This window comes from Pantherophis guttatus, chromosome 7 (genome assembly GCF_059756535.1).
Source record: "Pantherophis guttatus breed Tessera chromosome 7, ASM5975653v1, whole genome shotgun sequence".
Classification (NCBI taxonomy): domain Eukaryota; kingdom Metazoa; phylum Chordata; class Lepidosauria; order Squamata; family Colubridae; genus Pantherophis; species Pantherophis guttatus.
In genome coordinates, this window is record NC_142069.1 from 60034402 (window position 1) to 60054074 (window position 19673).

The 19673-nt window shown below is 42.2% G+C and overlaps 1 protein-coding gene, 1 long non-coding RNA gene and 1 pseudogene across 4 annotated transcripts in view; 2 read left to right on the forward strand and 1 right to left on the reverse strand.

Moving 5' to 3' along the window:
• The window catches only part of TMEM117 (transmembrane protein 117), a 627686-nt gene extending 612865 nt beyond the window's left edge, over positions 1–14821 (forward strand). For all 3 annotated transcript variants that reach the window (XM_060689057.2, XM_060693247.2, XM_060689060.2), the window contains one exon: positions 14140–14821. In XM_060689057.2, coding sequence (XP_060545040.1) covers positions 14140–14798 — 659 coding nt within the window. In that variant the 3' untranslated portion in view covers positions 14799–14821. The remainder of the gene's footprint in view (positions 1–14139) is intronic.
• Positions 829–9449, reverse strand: LOC117656293 (uncharacterized). The gene is made up of 3 exons (XR_004588923.2): positions 9204–9449; positions 3287–3512; positions 829–1358 (listed from the first exon to the last, which is right to left on the reverse strand). It is a non-coding gene; the product is annotated as an uncharacterized LOC117656293 (long non-coding RNA).
• Positions 14822–15242: 421 nt separating the features above from the next.
• Positions 15243–18315, forward strand: LOC148112881 (uncharacterized; annotated as a pseudogene).
• Positions 18316–19673: the final 1358 nt, after the last annotated feature.

Below are 19673 nucleotides of genomic sequence, written 5' to 3' on the forward strand. Positions count from 1 at the left end.
GTCCTCAAAATTCTACTGAGGGAAAGACTCTAAAGCTCATATAATTTCAGTTGCGATAGTTCTTAAATCTGCTCCATAAGTAGCAATACCTGAATACTTCATACTAAATACCACATACTTGAAGGCAAGACAAGAAGCAATAGATGAAAACTAATCAAGGAGAGAACCATCCTAGAATTTAGAAGAAATTTCCTGACAGAACAATTAACCAGTGGAACGACTTGCTTCCAGAATTGTGGGTGCCCCATCACTAGAGATTTTTAAGAAGAAATCTTTTGAGTAGATCTTACTTCTAAGCATTTGGCTAGTTTATGTTTATAATTATGTTTATAACTCCTCTTGAAATATCAGGCTTGGGTTTATTCTTTTAAGACCTAGCTGGGCCTAAAACATAATTAACAAAAGGTACAATTTGATCTTCTCTTTGATGGTTGCTGATGGTTGTGTAGACCATCCTTTCTGAGCCTGAAGTCATCCAGATAGGTTGAACTTCAATTTTCAGAGTTCTCAGCCATTATAGTTAGCTATGCTGGTGGAAGGAATTGTAATTTGTGGGTGTATGAAAGCTTGTATATGGTTAACCTAGCTATAGAATATGCATGGATAAACGCATGTATGCATATATATTATTCATAAGTTTAAAGAAGTATAATAAAATGAAGGATAGCCATTTCAACTATTTAATTATATTATGTAAGATATCAGATATGAAAAACAGATTGCATGAGTGGTCTGAGAGGCACACTTAATGAATGTAGTAATCCAATTCTTTAGAGAACTCCCTGGCCTGGCATGTCATTTGATTTTTTTTTAATTTTTTTTTTGGTCAAGCAAACTCTTTTAATTCTGTCTTTTAATTTTTGTATTTCTGCTGGAACTGTTAATAGTTCAGTCTCTGTTGCTGTTTTAAATTGTTATTTAATCAGTTTATTCTGTTCTATTATTGTATTGTAGTGAGAAAACCCACATTAACAATTCAGGAGACAAGACCACAAAGATTGGAGAACACAGGTTTTTATTTGCGCAAATGTTCAGAGCATTAGAATGACAGATTCTGAACCCTGGGCTACGCCCAAGGTGTACCTTTTATACATTTTGCAATTCTAGCCACACCAGAGGCATTATGCTTCTGACTCTATTTCCATATATGGGTACTATCTTACACCGTCTATTACTTTCCGTGAACACATCTGGTGACATATTGCTTAATATAAGTTTGTTACAGGAATGATATAGAACATAGGTCATTAAGCTCATCAGTACATTTAACAAGTTCCTTACTTCTGTTCCTTGTATTTTCCTGAGATTTGCAACATAACTTCTACTCCCACGTCAACACTTCTGAGAGCAACATAATACTGTGAATAATACAATACATAGATTAATATGATTTATATTATAAGACCCTCCTGTCTCATTCCCCCCTTTGGAACTCCACCTAAATCCCCTGATTACTGTGGAGTTTCATAAACAGGGAAGTCATCATCCATCGAGCTAAGTTTCTCATACTCCCACCAAGCCATCGCCTGAGCTGTTGCCTTTTTATCCACGAGCAGAGAGAGACTGTTAGAAATTGTATGAACAAAAATGGGGAGAATGCAGGGTAAAATTACACATCCAGCAGCTATTAACCCAATCAATGCCACGATAGCTTGCAGACCCGGCAGTTTAGGGAACCAACCTGAAAAGACATCAGCGAAATTAAATCCTTTCCAAGTTTGAACCGGGATGTGGGCTATTTTGACCATTTTATCAGTTATTTCCTTAATGACCTTGCCACTGTCATCGATCTCAATACAGGAATTAGACAAATTAAATTTACCCCTCCTTCCTTGGCTAGGAGGTAATCTAAGGCTAAACGGTTTTGCATGATATATGTTCGAGACTTCACGCTCTCAGCAGCTAATTTGGTGAGGCCTTTCACAGTTTCATTAGTAATTAATTCTACAACAGCCTGTAGCCTAATCAAGCGGTTTAACAGGTAGATGGGGATCCGATACCCATAGGTGCCATCCTCTGCCCAGGTGGCTGGTCCATACACCTCAATGATTCTTTCTGGTGGCCATTCATCATCCTTCCAATGACCTATTTTAACCTTTTCAATCAAGGAAGTGTCAATGGCTGCCCTCTTGGATTGGATGTTTCCAACTTCATCATACACTGGTTCCCTGGCCAAATTCCGAGGACGGAGGTTTACAGGGACCCAAGGAGTACGTAGGAGGTGACACCTTATAGTAGAATTATATGCCAGTATCAAGTCCCTTCATGCTCACAAGGGGGAGATTATTGGAAGAGCAGTTGGGGAGTTTGGTACTTCTATAAACAAAATGCCTACCCGAGGGTAAGGCCACAAAGCATTCAGTACACAGAGGTATCTTGGAGCCCACCACATTCTGCATGTTATGGATCTCCCCCCTTGTGTACTCGAAGGGGTGTCTGGGCTCCTATATTCCCCATGCATTACCTCTGGGTAATTTACAGTGGGAGTAGGGGCAAGCACTCTTTCCATATTCTGACTATCGAGTGCAGCTTGACACCAGTCTAGGGGTTACTCCCTCATTCCCCCCTACTCCTGAGTCTCCGCCCTCTCTTACAAGGCCTACAATACATATAGCTACACAGATTCTGAATGTGGCCATGCAGGGGATTATGGGGATTATGGGAGCGATGGGGTGCTCCCATGTGACACCCCTCCTGCACGAGCTGCACTGGCTCCCAGTGGTCTTCTGGGTGCACTTCAAGGTGTTGGTTACCACCTTTAAAGCGCTCCATGCCTTAGGGCCTGGGTACTTATCGCCTTCTGCCACCGATAGCCTCCTACCGGCCAGTACGCTCCCACAGAGAGGAACTCCTCAGGGTGCCGTTGGCCAGACAATGTCAGCTGGCAACCCCCAGGGGGAGGGCCTTCTCTGTGGCAGCATCTGTCCTCTGGAACGACCTGCCCCCAGAAATACATAGGATCCCAGATCTCCATGCTTTTCGCCGTGTCCTTAAAACTTTTTTATTTCATCAAGCTGGGCTGGCTTAACTCCACCCACCCACCCACCCCTAGATATTTTTAATTGTTAATTGATTTTAGTTGGGGTGTTTTAAATTTATTGGGTCAAAATTTGTTTAACTCTTTTTTTTAAAAAAAATTAAATTTTTGTATGTGATGTTTTTATTCATGGCTGTTCACTGCCCTGAGTCCAGTGGGAGAAGGGTGGTATAAAAATCTAATAAAATAAATAAAATAAAGTTGTTCGGTTGTGGGATCGCAATTTCCAGGATAAGTTCCTTTCGTCACCTGTGCATTAGATGTTAGCCTCCAGAGTAACACCTGCAGGGGTTTTCTTCACCTCTCCCGTTCGTAGAGGGACAGCTCCCGGAGTATCACCAGAAAGGGAGAGGTTCCCTCTTGTCCTTTGAAGAGTTAGTTTCAGTGATTGAACCGAGTTGCCTCCAACTTTCCACTGGGTTGGGGCAGCCACTTTAACTTGGGACCAATGGATCCAGGATTTGATTTCAGCTACCTTAACAGCAAGGGGAGAACATAACAACAGTATACGGTCCTTTCCACTTTGGACTTAATGTTTCCCTCTTCTAATCCTTTACCCAGACCTCCTGTCTGGGAGATATGTTATGGGTAGAGGTCACCAATACCTGGGGTTTATAGATCAAGATATATTGCTGCAATCTCTGGACTACCGTGTTAAGTGTTTGTAATTGTTTCAATTTTATTGTGTCTGCAATGTAGTCTGTGCTTTGGATATTGGACCTAATTAGATTTGGGACCCTCCCGTATAACAATTTGAAAGGTGACACAAACAGACCTTTCCGGGGGGCACACCGTACAGCCACCAGAGCCATGCTTAAGGCATTGGGCCACTTTAGATGAGTTTCTTGGCATATTTTAGCCAGTTTTTCGTTAATACTTAACTACTTAACTACTGCAATGCTCTCTACATGGGGCTCCCCTTGGGGTGCACCCAGAGGCTCCAGTTGGTCCAGAATGCGGCTGTGCGGGGGATTATGGGAGTGACGGGGCGCTCCCATGTGACACCTCTCCTGAGCGAGCTGCACTGGCTTCCTGTGGTCTTCCGGGTGCGCTTCAAGGTGTTGGTGACCACCTTTAAAGCGCTCCATGGCTCAGGGCCGGGGTATCTACGAGACCGCCTTCTGCCGCCAATAGCCTCCCACCGGCCAGTTCACTCGCACAGAGAGGGCCTCCTCAGGGTGCCGTCGGCCAGACAATGTCGGCTGGCAACCCCCAGGGGGAGAGCCTTCTCTGTGGCCTCTGGAACGACCTACCCCCAGAGATACGCATGATACCAGACGTCCGGACTTTTCGTCGGGCCCTGAAAACACATCTATTTCATCTAGCCGGGCTGGCTTGATCCCATCCTTTCAGTTTTAATTTGAAATTGGTTTTAACTGGGTTGTTTTAAATTGAGGGCCGAAATTATTTAATGTCTTTTAAACTGTTTTTTAAATTTTATATGTTATGTTTTATCTCGGCTGTTCACTGCCCTAAGTCCTGTTGGAGAAGGGCGGTATAAAAATCAAATAAATAAATAAATAAATAAATAAATAATAGTCCGATTACAGCGTTCCACAGCACCTTGGCAACCTCTATGGCCTTCTTAGTCCTTAGTCCACTCAGGCCATTCAGTATATGTGCAAATAGGAACTAACATTGCACGATATGGAGCTGATCTTGGCATATCTGTAAAATCAATCATCAGGGAATCAAAAGAATAACTTCCTGTGGGTTGATGTCCTTGAGGCGGTTGGGGCCCTTGTTTGGGATTGTTGGCTGCACAGATTTGACATCTCATATAGACATTGGCAGCAATGCTGTGTATTTTATTGATGTATACTTCTCGTAGCAGGGCCTTGGCCAATGCAGTCTTTCCCAAATATAATTGCTTATGGACTTATCGCACAGCATCCCATGCCATGGGTCCTGGGACCAAAATGCGCTGGTCGGGAAGAATCCACCATCCATCTTCCAACATCGCCTCAAGTTCCTTAGCTTGTTGCAATTCCTCCTTAGAATAATTAGATCTAATTTGTTCATCTGGGACCCATAGAGTTAAACAAAGGGGTGAAATGCTCCCGGTTCGGACTGGCTCGGGCAGGGAGGTAGCGATGGCGGCCGGCAGTTCAGAGAACTGGTAGCAAAAATCCCTGCCCCCACCCCCCATGCCCAGCTGAGCCGCGCGATCATCAGAGCCTTTTTTTCCTTTTAAATGGCTCTGACGATCCAAGCTCTGACGATCCCAGCTGAGTTGCCTGCTAATCAGGCAACTCAGCTTGGATTGTCAGACCCATTTAAAAGAAAAAAGTTTCTTTTTTTCTCCCCCCACCCCCCAGCCTCCAGCTTGCTTACCTTAGCTGCTGGTCGCTGTAATACCTGCCATCCATTGCATCAGCAAGCAACTGAATCTCCCTGCCTGCAATCAAGCTCATCGGTGAGCAGCTCTATCTGCAACTTTAAACTTGTGGACTTCAACTCCCAGCAAAGCTGCCTGAGGAATTCTGGGAGTTGAAGTCCACAAGTCTTAAAGTTGCCAAGGTTGGAGACCCCTGTTCTATTGGGTAAGTTTTTTTCCCCTTTGGGAGCTTTAAAAAAAATAGTTAATTGGTTTTTTTTTTTAGTTGTTCTTTTTTTAGACCTAGCCATTTAAAGTTTAGGAAGTTTTAAATTTAGCTGCTTTTATATAAAAATAAAAATAAAATAAAATAATATTTGTGCAGCTTTCTGAGATTTTGTGTGTTTCTGTAGTGTTTCACTCTAACTACACAAACACACAAAATCTCACAAAGCTGTATGTGGAATTTTGTGTGTGTAAAGTGTGAAAGTTGTTTTTTTGAGGACTTTTTGTGGCTGTGTGAGGTTCCTGCTTGTTGCAGGGGCCATTTTGGGTCTAGCACAGCTGCTCCTACATTGTGGGTGAGCCAGTTGTGTTGTGTTGTATTTTGTAGGTTAAAAAAGGGCAAAGAACTGACATTGACTTGGCCATACCCACCCAGTCACCTTATCACCAAGCCACGCCCACTAATTAAGCCACGCCCACAGAACCAGTAGCAAAAAAATTTAGATTTCACCCCTGATTAAACAGTTTGCCTGTATAATTAAAGGCTTCAGCGCAGCTCAGTGAGCCTCGTGGTCAGCCTTATTATTGCCTTGTTGTGTCTCTGAAGCTGTCTTTTGATGACCTCTGCAGTGCATAATAGCCACTTCCTGGGGGGTGGCAGACGCTGTCCAACATGCGTAGGATCTGAGGCCCGTACTTAATGTCCCTTCCCCCAGCCATAATAAGGCTCCTTGTATATTGCCCCATGCACTTGCACTGTCAAGAAGGCATATTTAGAGTCTATATAAATGTTGACACATTTGCCTTTCGCAAATTCCAAAGCTCAAGTCAAAACATGCAATTCTGCCAGCTGAGCGCTTGTACCAGGGGGGAGGGGCTCAGCTTCCCATATATCTTCAAGAGTTACAACAGCATACCCAGCTTTCGTATTCCATCCTGCACACAACTGGTGCCATCTGTGTATAAAGTAAAGTCGGGGTTGGAAAGCAGAACTTCAGTCATATCTGGGTGGCTGGTATATGTTTCCTCAATAGTCTGAATACAATCGTGAGTAGCTTGTAAGTCTGGTTCAGGCAGCAATGTGACTGGATTCAATGTAGTAGATTGTATTGACTTGATCATGGGGTTGTGGGTAATTAAACCTTGGTATTTAAGCATGCAAGGGTTGGTTAGCCACAAATGTCCTTTTGTTTCTAAGACAGCTTTGAGGGCGTGGGGGGTATAAATCTCTAATTCCTGTCCAAAAGTCAATTTACTAGCTTCCTGTGTTAACAGTGACATGCTATGAGAGCTTTAAGACAGGCAGGCCAACCTCTGGCTACATTGTCAAGCTGTTTAGATAGATAAGCGACAGGGTGATGCCATGTTCCCAATTTCTGAATGAGAACCCCCACTGCTATGTTCTGTTTAGTGTCGACAAACAGCTGAAGCGGCTTGTCTAAGTCAGGAAGTCCTAAACTGAGAGCTTGCATTAAAGCGTCTTTTAAAGTTGTGAAACTTTTCTCTTCCTCTTTTTCCCATCGCAGAGGTTCCTTATCACTTCCTCTTATAACTTCATAGAGAGGTTTTGCAATTAAACTGAAATTGGGGGTCCAGATGCAACAGAAGCCTGCAGCCCCCCCCAAAAAAACCCCTCAAGTCTTTCCTATTCCTAGGTGCCGGGAACTGACATATGGCCTCCTTTCTCTCATGGCCGAGAGTTCTTTTACCTGGTTCAATGTCATATCCCAGATATCTGACTTTTTGTAAGACTAGTTATGCCTTTTTCCTGGATGCCTTGTAGCCCAGCTCTTGCAAGAGATGGAGCAGGTCATGGTGTTTCACCAACAGTCATTTTCCGTCTGGCCTGTGACTAACAAATCATCTATGTATTGCAACACGACATCTGGGTAGGGGATTTCCAGGGCCGTCAAATCTTTTCCCAGTGCAGCCCCGAAAAGAGTTGGGGAGTTCTTGAATCCTTGGGGTAACTGTGTCCAGGCATACTGTTGTTTTCTTCCCCATCTCTCCTTGGATATTGGTGGAGTAGGGGGAGGCTTGGCTCAGAGGCTGGGTTAGGACTGAACAAGTGGCCCCAGTATCCACAAGGTAGGGGATAGGTTTGCCTCCTATTTTAAACTGACCACAGGTTCCGGGAGGCAGGCTGAACCCGGTTGGTCTCAGTCCCATTCCTCCACTTCTGCCAGGCCTATGAGGGGGGCTTTTGAAAATTCTTCTCTTCGTCCCCTCCCTCCCTGGTTCCTCCCTAGGCCACCTCTGTAGTTCTTCACAAACCTGCCTCTTCTTCCTTCTTGCCCTTCCTCCTTATCCTTTTCCAGGCACTCACTCTTCCAGTGCCCTTCTTTCTGACATATGGCGCACTGGTTACGTCCTAAACCCATTCCATACCTTTTACCTCTGCCACTTCCCCTTCCTCTTGGTACCCCCATCATAGCAGCGACCAGCAATTCAGCCTTCTTCCGCATTTTCTGGTCCTGCTTCCTCTCCTCCACCTTGTCCCTATTTACAAAGGTTTTTCGAGCCAATTCCATCAGTTCACTCATAGGCTTTCCCAGGGTTCCCTCCAGTCTTTGTAACTTTTTATGTATATCTGGGGCACTTTGTGATATAAAGGTCATGGCAAGCATTCGAGCATTTTCAGGCACTGTTGGATCAATAGGAGTATACATTTGGTATGCCTCCAGCAACTGAGTATAAAAAGCTTCCGGACTCTCAGTGGCTTCTTGCATCACCAGGGAAGGCTTGGACAGGTTAACAGCTGGTTTTCCTGCTGCACAGGCTGCCCGCACCACCAAATGTTGATAGTCCTGAATTGCCCGTAATTGGCCATTTGGACACTACAAGGGATCCTTCATAGGGAAGCTTTCCTCGGCATATGCTTCAGGAGTGTGGCCTTGGGGTAGATCAGGCTTCACTATCTTTGATACTGCAATCCTAATCTTTTCCCTTTCGGGGTGGCAAGGTGCGTGAGACTAGGAGCCTACATTGCTCAACTTTGCATTTCTGGATCCAAAGCGGAGGTCTTTGAAGTAAGCTGAGCCACACATTAATGCAGGGGGCTTTGTCTGGGTGCCCTAATGTGGGGTGGAACACTATCTGATGTACCTTTAAAGCTATGGAGGGGTCAAACGTTCCCCAGTCTGGCCAGCCGACATTAAAGGTTGGCCATTCCCCCTCACAGAAAACCCATAACTTATGCCTGCTCCACTTAACGCTGTAGTCTTGAGTCATAAAACCAATCTTAAAATGCTGTAACATACACTCTAATGGAGTGAGGGGCACACTTCCTCCCTCTCTCATGTTCCTCCCGGGGCATCAGACAAGACAGATGAGGAAAAGGAATCAGAGGAAGGTAAGGAGTCCTTCCTCTTGGGACAACACGAAGGGATTCATTTCACTCTCTCACGTTTGACCCAGGGAGCCGGATGAGCATGGCCTCCAATGGGAACTGCGAATGCCAGACACTTTCCTACTGGCCCAGGGTGCTGGACATTCAACAGTCACCTTTGGGAACCGCAGTAGCCTTTCACTCTCAATCACTCACCACATTCCAGCCCCCTTCTACCCAAAGAGAGGGTGATCAGTCCTTTCCTCCATCCCTGGTATACGGGGAGGGATAATTACCTCTTTTCGCCTTCCCCAATATTTGCCTGCAAGACTTTTCCTTCACCGGCCGGCTGCAGACTGGCCTGGTCTCCTTCCCTTCACAGGTGGTTCTTGGAGGTGTCAACTGCCACTGCCGGAGTCCTGCGTCACCGGGAAGTCCCTCTGAACGAATGGTCCGATGGCACCTGGGAAGTTCCCCCTAACTGAACAGAGTCCCCGGCAGAGGGGTGACCCTCCAGAGAGTCATAAATTCGACCCGTTGTCTCTTGGCTGGCCCACCAGAAATATAGTGGGAAAACCCACATTACCAATTCAGGAGACAAGACCACAAAGATTGGAGAACACAGGTTTTTATTTGTGCAAAGGTTCAGAGCATTAGAATGACAGATTCTGAACCCTGGGCTACGCCCAAGGTGTACCTTTTATACATTTTGCAATTCTAGCCACACCAGAGGCATTACGCTTCTGACTCTATTTCCATATATGGGAACTATCTTACACTGTCTGTTACTTTCCATGAACACATCTGGTGACATATTGCTTAATATAAGTTCGTTACAGGAATGATATAGAACATAGGTCATTAAGCTCATCAGTACATTTAACAAGTTCCTTATTTCTGTTCCTTGTACTTTCCTGAGATTTGCAACATAACTTCTACTCCCACGTCAACACTTCTGAGAGCAACATAATACTGTGAATAATACAATACATAGATTAATATGATTTATAGTATAAGACCCTCCTGTTTCAGTATGGCAACTTAAGTTGTGGGTTTTGAGTTACTGTCTACAATAGTTTAAATAAAAGACATACTCATAAAAATTAAGATAAATTAGTCTGTATTTCTATATATTTCTGTGAAGAGTTTAGCATCTTTTTCATGTACTGTATGATTTGTATTGGCTTTTTAAAATATAAAATACAAAGAAAAATAAAAAAAAGTACTGGAAAACTAAGAAGAGGGGCGGGAAAGATATAGTATAAAGGGAGAAAAGGAAAGAAAAAGACACCAAAGGTTTAGCATCTTTTAAATCACTGCTTAATACTTGTGAAATCATTCCAATCTTATTCAAAGATCATGTTTCTTCAAATGATATTTGGTTGCCATTATTCAGCATTAATCATTTGAGTAAAACTGATGAGGAAATTAATTAACCTAGATTATTATTTGTAGCCCATCTCTGCTCTACTGAATAAAACTGAGTGACTTCAACTTAGCACTGACCCCCAAAAGCATATATTGTAAAGTCATGTTTAACATAGTTAAACCCCCAGACTTATTGTTATGGGGGATTTTAACCTGCCATCCGCTGGTGAGATGTCGGAGACGGCTCGGGAGTTCATGGCTTCCATGACGGCCATGGACCTGACCCAGGTAGTTCAAGGCCCCACCCACTTGGCGAAACACACTCTGGACTTGATTTTTGTCTCTGATCAGTGGCTGAATGATCTAAGAATAGGGGATATAGACATCAAGCCCTTATCATGGTCTGATCATTCTCTCCTTCACATGGACTTTCAAGTCACTTCCACCCACCGCAGGGAGACAGAACCAACCAAATGGTTCCGTCCCAGGCGCCTGATGGACCCCGAAAAGTTCCTGATGGAGCTTGGGCCATTTCCTGAGACTCTGGCTCACGACTCGACTGAGGACCTGGTGGTCACCTGGGACAGGGCGACTACTGGGGCCTTGGACCGCGTCGTGCCTTTGCGGCCTCTGACCCGATGCCGATCTCGTCTAGCTCCTTGGTTTTCCGTGGAGCTGAGAGAGATGAAGCATCGGAAAAGACGCCTGGAGAGCGATTGGAGGACAAGCCGATCTGAATCTGACTGAACACAGGTGAGATCTTATATTAAGACCTACCTAGTGGCGATAAGAGCGGCGAAGTCTAGCTACTTCTCCGCTCTTATTGCATCTGCAGAGAACCGCCCAGCTGCGCTGTTTAGGGTGACCCGCTCCCTACTTCAGGTGGGGGTATGGGAAGATCCCTTAAAGGGTCGAGCTGAGGATTTTGTACAATTCCTGCATGATAAAGTTGCTCAGATTCGGGAAGGCCTGGACTCCGATTGGGTAGATCCAGGGGAGGAGACGGGGGCAGGTCTTGAGAGCGTTATCTGGGAAGAGTTTGACTCTGTGACTCCTGAGGACGTGGACAGGATTCTGGGCAAGCTTAACGCTGCCACATGTTTATTGGACCCGTGTCCCTCCTGGTTGGTTCTGGCCTCCCGGGAGGTTACACAAGGCTGGCTCCAGGGGATTATAAATGCTTCTCTGAGTGAGGGTGTCTTTCCCTCACTCAGGGAAAGAGGCGGTTGTGAAGCCCCTCCTCAAGAAGCCTTCCCTGGACCTGGCTATATTATCAAACTATCGTCCAGTCTCCAATCTTCGCTTTGTTGCGAAGGTTGTTGAGAGTGTGGTGGCGCAACAACTACCCCAATACCTGGATGAAGTTGTCTATCTGGATCCGTTCAGTCGGGCTTCAGGTCACGATACAGCATGGAAACGGCATTGGTCGCGTTGGTGGATGATCTCTGGAGGGCTCAGGACAGAGTTTGCTCCTCTATCCTGGTCCTATTAGATCTCTCAGCGGCTTTTGATACCATCGACCATGATATCTTACTGCACCGGCTGGAGGGGTTAGGAATAGGGGGCACCGTGCTTCAGTGGTTCTCCTCCTTCCTCTCTGACCGTTCGCAGTTTGTGTTGGCAGGGGGGCAGAGGTCGACCTCGAGGCACCTTATTTGTGGGATGCCACAAGGGTCAGTCCTCTCACCCCTTCTGTTCAACATTTATGTAAAACCGCTAGGCGAGATCATCCATGGTTTCAGGGTGAGTGTTCATCAGTATCCTGATGACACACAGCTATACATCTCCACCACAGACCACCCCAATGATGCCCTTGCTGTGATGTCCCATTGCCTGGAGGCCGTGCAGATCTGGATGGCGAGAAGCAAGCTCAGACTCAACCCCTCCAAGACCGAGTGGCTGTGGCTTCCGGCGTCCTGGTATAGTCAGCTGGTACCATCACTGACAATAGGAGATGAGATCTTGCTCCCCACAGAGAGGGCCCGCAACTTGGGTGTCCTCCTGGATTCACGGCTATCTTTAGAAGATCATTTGACGGCCGTGGCCAGGGGTGCCTTTTATCAGGTCCGCCTGATCCGCCAGTTGCATCCCTTTCTGGATCGGGACCCCTTGCGCATGGTCACTCATGCCCTAGTTACCTCCCGTATGGACTACTGTAATGCTCTCTACATGGGGCTCCCCTTGAAAAGCACCTGGAGGCTCCAACTGGTCCAGAATGTAGCCACGCAGGTGATTATGGGCGCAGCTCGTTACGCCCATGTAACACCTCTCCTACGCGAGCTGCACTGGCTCCCGGTGGTCTTCCGGATGCGATTCAAAGTGTTAGTTATCACCTTTAAAGCACTCCATGGCTTAGGACCTGGATACCTACAAGACCGTCTTTTGCCACCAATAGCCTCCCACCGACCAGTTCGTTCTCACAGGGAGGGACTACTCAGGGTACCGTCAGTCAAATTATGCCGACTGGTGACTCCCAGGGGGAGAGCCTTCTCTGTGAGGGCTCCAACCCTTTGGAATGAACTGCCCCCGGAGATACGGAATATCCCTGATCTCCGTGCTTTCCGCTGTGCCGTCAAGACCCTGATGTTCCAACAGGCGGGGCTAAACATATGAACATGTGAATGAATTTTTTAAATGTTATCTAATTCTGGGTTTTATTTAATTGACCAAACTAAGTAATAATTTTAATTAGCAATTTTATGATATTTGTGTGTCTATATTTTTCTTGACTGTACACCGCCTTGAGTCCTACGGGAGAAAGGCGGTATAGAAATATAATAAATAAATAAAATAAAACATAGTGTAAATCAAATTGGAGAGCATGGGGTTGACAAGGATAGAGAGCAGAAGCTGGAATAGTGGTATGAAAAAGGAAAAAGATGAGGAAAAAGAAGATTAACTTCAGAGTTAACTCCATATCTGTTAAAGTTAACATTCAAGAGTAATTAGTATAACATAATTGCCTAATTTGGAGTTTCTCAACCTTAACAACTTTAAGGTGTGGACTTGAACTCCCAGAATTCCCTAAGCAGCTATTCCCCATCTAATCTGTTGCTTGAACATGCAGGTCTACAGTCTTTCATGATTTGAACTTCTGAATTCCATTTTTAAAACAATACATATTATAGTGCTTGATGACTACTGTGTTTCCCCAAAAATAAGACCTCCCTGGATAATAAGCCCAATCAGGCTTTTGAGCGCATGCACTAAAATAAGCCCTCCCCAAAAATAAACCCTCTCCAAAAATAAGCCCTCCCTGAAAATATTTAAATGCACACCCAGCTGGTCCCCACCATTTCCTCTGGTTAGGGTTAGGGAGACAGAGCTGGAAATCAAGTAAGATGGCAAGAGGAGCCCTGTCTTGCTCCACGTACCCAAAAATAATAAAACCTCCCTGAAAATAAGGCCAAGCATTTATTTCAGAGTTCAAAAAAGATAAGACAGGGTCTTATTTTCAGGAAAACATGGTAGTAACAATGCACAAATAACCTATAAAGATAATATATAGGCGTCATACATAGCTTTTATTTTTCAGAACCTATTTTAAAATATTAAAAGGCAGCTTTTCCATGATGTGATCTGCACTGCAGCGCAGAATTATTTAATCTACAGGACACCTAGATGTTCCTATAAGAATTTTATTATTTTATTTCTAGGTTCACATTTCCAAATGATTAACTACAAGGCTAAATTGTAAAATGTATTCAGTCACAGATCTACTGTTATGAAGCATTTAATTAAAACTTCATTGTGAAATTAATTGGAAAGGCTCACATCTTATTTTTCCTTCTGACTATGCATGTACTATTTGTTGTAGTTGTAAACAGGGATTTTCTAATTATTATCCTTTTCTTTCTGCCGCAGGCAAATGGTTTAATTATGGGATTATATTTCTCGTTTTAATCTTGGATCTGAATATGTGGAAGAATCAAATATTTTACAAGCCACATGAATATGGTCAATATATTGGTCCTGGACAGAAAATTTATACTGTGGAAGACTTAGAAAGCTTAAAGGACCTCAATAGAACCAAACTTTCTTGGGAGTGGCGGTCAAACAACACAAATCCTTTGACCAACAGAACCTATACTGAAGATGATATGTTTCTACATAGCCGATACATTGGTGCAAGCCTAGATGTCAAATGCTTGGCCTTCATTCCATCTTTATTAGCATTTGCTTTGTTTGGATTCTTCATCTGGTTCTTTGGGCGTTTTCACAAAACTGATCAAGGCATGGAAAATCTTGACAAATCATACACACAAATGAAAAGGAAATCACCATCTGATATGGGAATGACACGAGAGAACACACAAATTTTAGCTGAGGAGACTTTAGGCTCTGAAGATCCCCATTTGATATGTATCAAGTCTGACTTGAGTGAAATTGTCTTTAATTCCTCACTCTTAACATCTGAAAATCTTAGCTCCCATCTAGATGATCAGCCAAGTCCATTGCAACCAATAAGGGAGTCGACAGTACCAAAGAATAATCCTTTACCTAATAAGTGTTGGAAACAGTAAAACGAATAAATATTGTGAGATTTTACTGAGTTTTTTTTGTAAGCGACAGTTCACATAATCTTTAGAACAGAAGAAATACACCAATGGTGCTGAACACACTTTTTTTCTACGGCATTGTTTTCCACTTATATTATAATGTCTGTGCCTACTGTATTATAGTAAACATTCCTTTATAGATTGCTTCTAATAATTGCAATAGTGAACTAGATGATTCCTTGCAAGTACAAAATGCTGCTTTGATAGTGCCTTCAAACCTTTAATTCAAGCATATGTGGCTCTCCTTATTAGGTATTCAAACATTGTTTCAAACAAAATAATTTAGAACTTGGCCAGAGAATATTTTATCCTTCAACTGAACACGATGGTTTCATTCCCAGACCTTTTTCCTTATCTTTAGATAATAAAGACATTGTGCAGCAGCAGAGCAGACTGTTTTCTGTAGTGATGGCGAAACCTTTGGAAGATGCCATGTATCTAACAGACTATAGAAGGTCACTAGTTGGGGAAAGGTTTGTAGCATAAAAAGATGTAAATTCTTAAAAAGGAAACCCAAAGGTGCTTTTTTTCAAGAGGCAACTGAAGCTTCTTGGATGAGAAGCGAAACATCTTCAGAGAAAAACAAGGAAATCCAGTTGCCTCTTGAAAAAAACACCTTTGGGACAATCATGACCTGGATGACTGAGAATCTCCATAGACTCTTAAAAAGGAAAGCTTTCCAATAAATAACAGCAATGATAGTGACTTTATGTTACTGATTTAGATAGTGATTGATTTTAATAGTTAAATTCTAAAGCTAAGACAAATTCATAATTCTGTAGAATCATAGTGATAAGGTAACATGATTTTTAAACATGTAACTTTCTCTAGTAGTAATTGGAATTAGGTAATGATTTTCCATAGTAAAACCATGGTTGAACTACAAATTTACTGCATCAGTGTTGAGAGCTATATTTATTCAACATTTAATAGCAGATAAAGCTATATCTAAAGCCAATAGCAGTTTGATATTGGGCTTTGATATTTGCTGCAGCAAAAGAGTTTGAAATGCTGCCATAATGTTCTTGCAACACTGATGTAATGTCAGAGCTTGTAAATGGTGCACTATGATAGCTGTGCTCCATTTTAAGCATTTCTCTGCTGGCACAGAAAATGTGGGAATCAGGCTATTAGGATCATAAATATTACTGGCTGTTGGAAGAAAAATGTGCAAATGCATCAGGATCACAGTAATCCCACTTTGCCTTCAAAATGTTTAATATTTTATCAAGAGAAAGTTTTAATCAATATTTTTATCCCTTAGACTCTGCAACTCTCATTAGTGTTTGGTATGTACAAACTTGTTCAAGTAGTAAAATGTATAATCCACATTGGCAATCCAATGATCACTGTCTATTTTATTCCTTATTAGAAAACAGAAATTTGCTTTTGCTATGCAGCAAATATTACTGTTTTTTATCTGCAACATTTTTTTAATCCAAAATATGTTGGACGTACAATGCAGCCAATTTTTTTTAGTAGTTAAAACTCTTGATACCAGGACACTATGAAGTCTAGTCCTACATCAGGCAGGAAAGCCAGACTAGGTGACTTTGGGCCAGTTACTTTCTCTCAGCCCACATCAGGCTCAGACGATAATCAATAAACACTCAGTTGATCCAAAAAAGTAGATTCTGCACTTGTATGAAAACACTAGGAAGAAAAAAAAATGGATAAGCAATCCTCTGATATGTAAATTGATAAGCAATCTTGCAAATATGTATTGGCATATTTGATAAACTCTAAGGTATATAATCCTCTCCTTTTGCAATCCTCTCTTATTAATAAATGAAATAAATTGATTTTTTTAAAACAGGAGAAAATGAAAATGTATTTATTTATTTATTTATTTATTTATTTATTTAATTTATTTAATTGCAATTTATATGCTGCCCTTCTCCTGAAGGACTCAGGGCGGTTTACAAGATAAAAATTCAACAATATGAATTAAATATAAATTAAAATCCAATTAAAATTAATTAAAATTATTACAATGTAAAAACCCCCCTCAACGGGTCAGTCCATTTGATGAAAAAGCCACGTCTTCAGTTTGCAGTGGAAGGGGAGGAGGTCAGGGGCTGTCCTAAGCCCGGTGGGCAAACTGTTCAAATGGACTTGACCCTTGATGTTCATACAGGTTTATGATTATAAGACAATGATTATTAAGCCAAGATGTCCATTTATACTTCCATTAAGCAAACTAATATTTCCAAAGACATCACAAGATAAGTAAATAAAAACAGCCTAGCAATCATCAGAACTTCTAGTAATCCTAAAATATGTAAGAAGCTCCATTTTAATAGTTAAAAAAACAAGGTTTAGAACTTAAACAGGATTTCAAGAACTTACGTGCAAGTGGCTAGATTTAAATCTTTTGAGGTTCCTACTATTGACAAGAACTCTAAATAGGAGTTCTTTTATGCATGTACTCAATCAATCTGAACACAAATGTACTATCTCATAGAGGTGCTGCAGCAGTACTTGTTGCTATTGTCAATTTTAGCATCTATGCTGAGGTATTTCTAGATTTAGCACTTTTAAAGGTATCTCTACCAGTGACGATCCAAATGACTCCTGCACATGCTTTAAATGTTCTGAAACTATCAATAATAACGAGGATATCATTAAATGCCACCTATCTGACAATTACGCCCACCTCACCTGCTTAAAATTAACCAAAAACATAGCAAATCTTCTACAAGCATTAGCTACATTTCCTTGTCTCTGTCCATCATGTTTACCTAAGTTGGACAATCAAAGTGTCCTGTCTGATAGAGTCAAAACCATTGAAACATCCATTGTCTCCATAGAAGCACACTTAGTAGCATGTTTTGAAGCAGGTTTACAAGCATGTCTAACATCTCTTGAAAAAAAATACAGCACAGATAAGTAAATACCTAACAGCTCAAAATCCTACCTCAATACAACAACCACTACAACAACCATAACCACCAACCCAGCAAATAATACAAACCTAACAAATAATATCTCCTTACTCATCAAAGATGCCATTGAGCGTGAACAGAAACGTCTAAATGCTATTTTATTTGGCCTGGATGACACCAATAAATCTGATGATATCACTAAGGTTTGCAACATTATAAGCAACTCCCGTACATCAAACATCTTCCCTGAAGACATCATCAAAATTTCCAGAGATGGCCCTGAGTACAAGTACAATGACGGCTTGATGGCCCCATGATTTTGTAGAGTCAATTGCAAGAATGAGTCCAACAAATGCATATTCATTCATACAATAAACTCCATCACTAAAACCAACACCAACCATAACAAACTTCGCTCACAGCCTGACTTATCCATACTGCAAAGAATTCGCTCCCATGAACTCCGCTCAGAACTTAAAAGATGTCAAGACCAAGGAGAGACTGACTTATACATTGACTACTGTGCCGACTGTATCAAAAGTAAGTCCCGAGGTGGACTTCCTGTTTGCTGCTGGCCGCCGCCAGACGTTCCTTAGGGATCGTCAGCTTCCACTGCCTGTTAGAGCCGCCTTTACAACGGAACGGCGGCTCGAAAAAACTCCGTTCCCATGAGGAAACGGAGATAGAGCCGGCAGGGGTGGGTAGAACTCTCTGCAGAGTCCCAAAAGTTTTTCTTTTACTTTTGGGATGGAGCGGATGAGATGCCCCATATCCCCAGCCGTTGCTCCGGGCTTTGGGAGACCTCTGCTAATGCAGAGCCAGGCGTCAAAAGCAAGCTTGCGAATTTGACAGATTACTCAAAGAAAATGTGAGCTGGACCTGTAATACTGAAGCGCAAGTATTTTACTTATCTTTTAAAAATTACTTAAGAGAATAGAGGAAGAGAAAGAGGAAAAAAGTTTCTTTTTAAAATGGCGTCTGCCGCGGCTGGAGAAGAGTTTGAGAGGGAAAGTTCTTCCGTTTTTTATTATTACAATGTAGCGGAATAAATACCACTGGCTACATTTGTAGACAAAACTCCGCTCCTGTTTTTGTTTTTCTCTTTTTTCCCTGGAGGCTTGAGTGTTGCTGGCTGGAAGTCTTTTGTCTTGTTTTTTTTTTTTCTTCTTCTAACAAAGCCTGCTTAGGCGGAAACATGGCACTGAGGCTTGTGAAGTCAGACAAACAAATAGGTGGGGGGGATTCCCCCACCAAGAATTTAAAGCAATATGTTTTAACTCTTCAGTCCCAGAAACCTGATTTTAATATAATAGAATTTCTCTTAGAGGAGATTGAAAGAAGGGATGAGATTGTGAATCAGCAACTTGAAAAATTTAAGCAGGAAACTAAGGAATTGGTGAAATCCAAGTTTGACTTTTTGCAGCAAAAATTTTTAAAATTGCCAGAATTCATGATTCGGTTGGATACAAATACTAATTTACTAGAGTCAAAAATGGATGAAATTCAAGATAAATTGGACAATAGAATTCAAAAAATTGAAAATGATTTGTTAAATATTCAGGATTATAGTTCAGAAGAAAAATTTAAAATGGATGCTGACCAAAAGTCTGGTAATGTAGAATATCTGGAACAGAGGATTCAAAAAGAGGTTCTAAAGATACAATATAATTTCACAGAATATGCAATAAGACTTAGAGGTTTGCAGGAAAATAACAGAGATGACTTAAGGAAAATATCTTCTGAATTTCTAGCTGGGATTTTAAAGATTCAACCTGAGGAAGTGTTTTGTAGGATTGACAGAGCTTATCGAATAAACTCTTGGACTGCCAAGCAAAGGCAATTGCCTAGAGATGTGGTAATCTATTTTTCAGATAAAGAAATTAGGAATAAAATTGTGCAAAATTCCTTCAATTCTAATTTGCAATTGTATGGAAGAAAGATTTGGATTTACAAG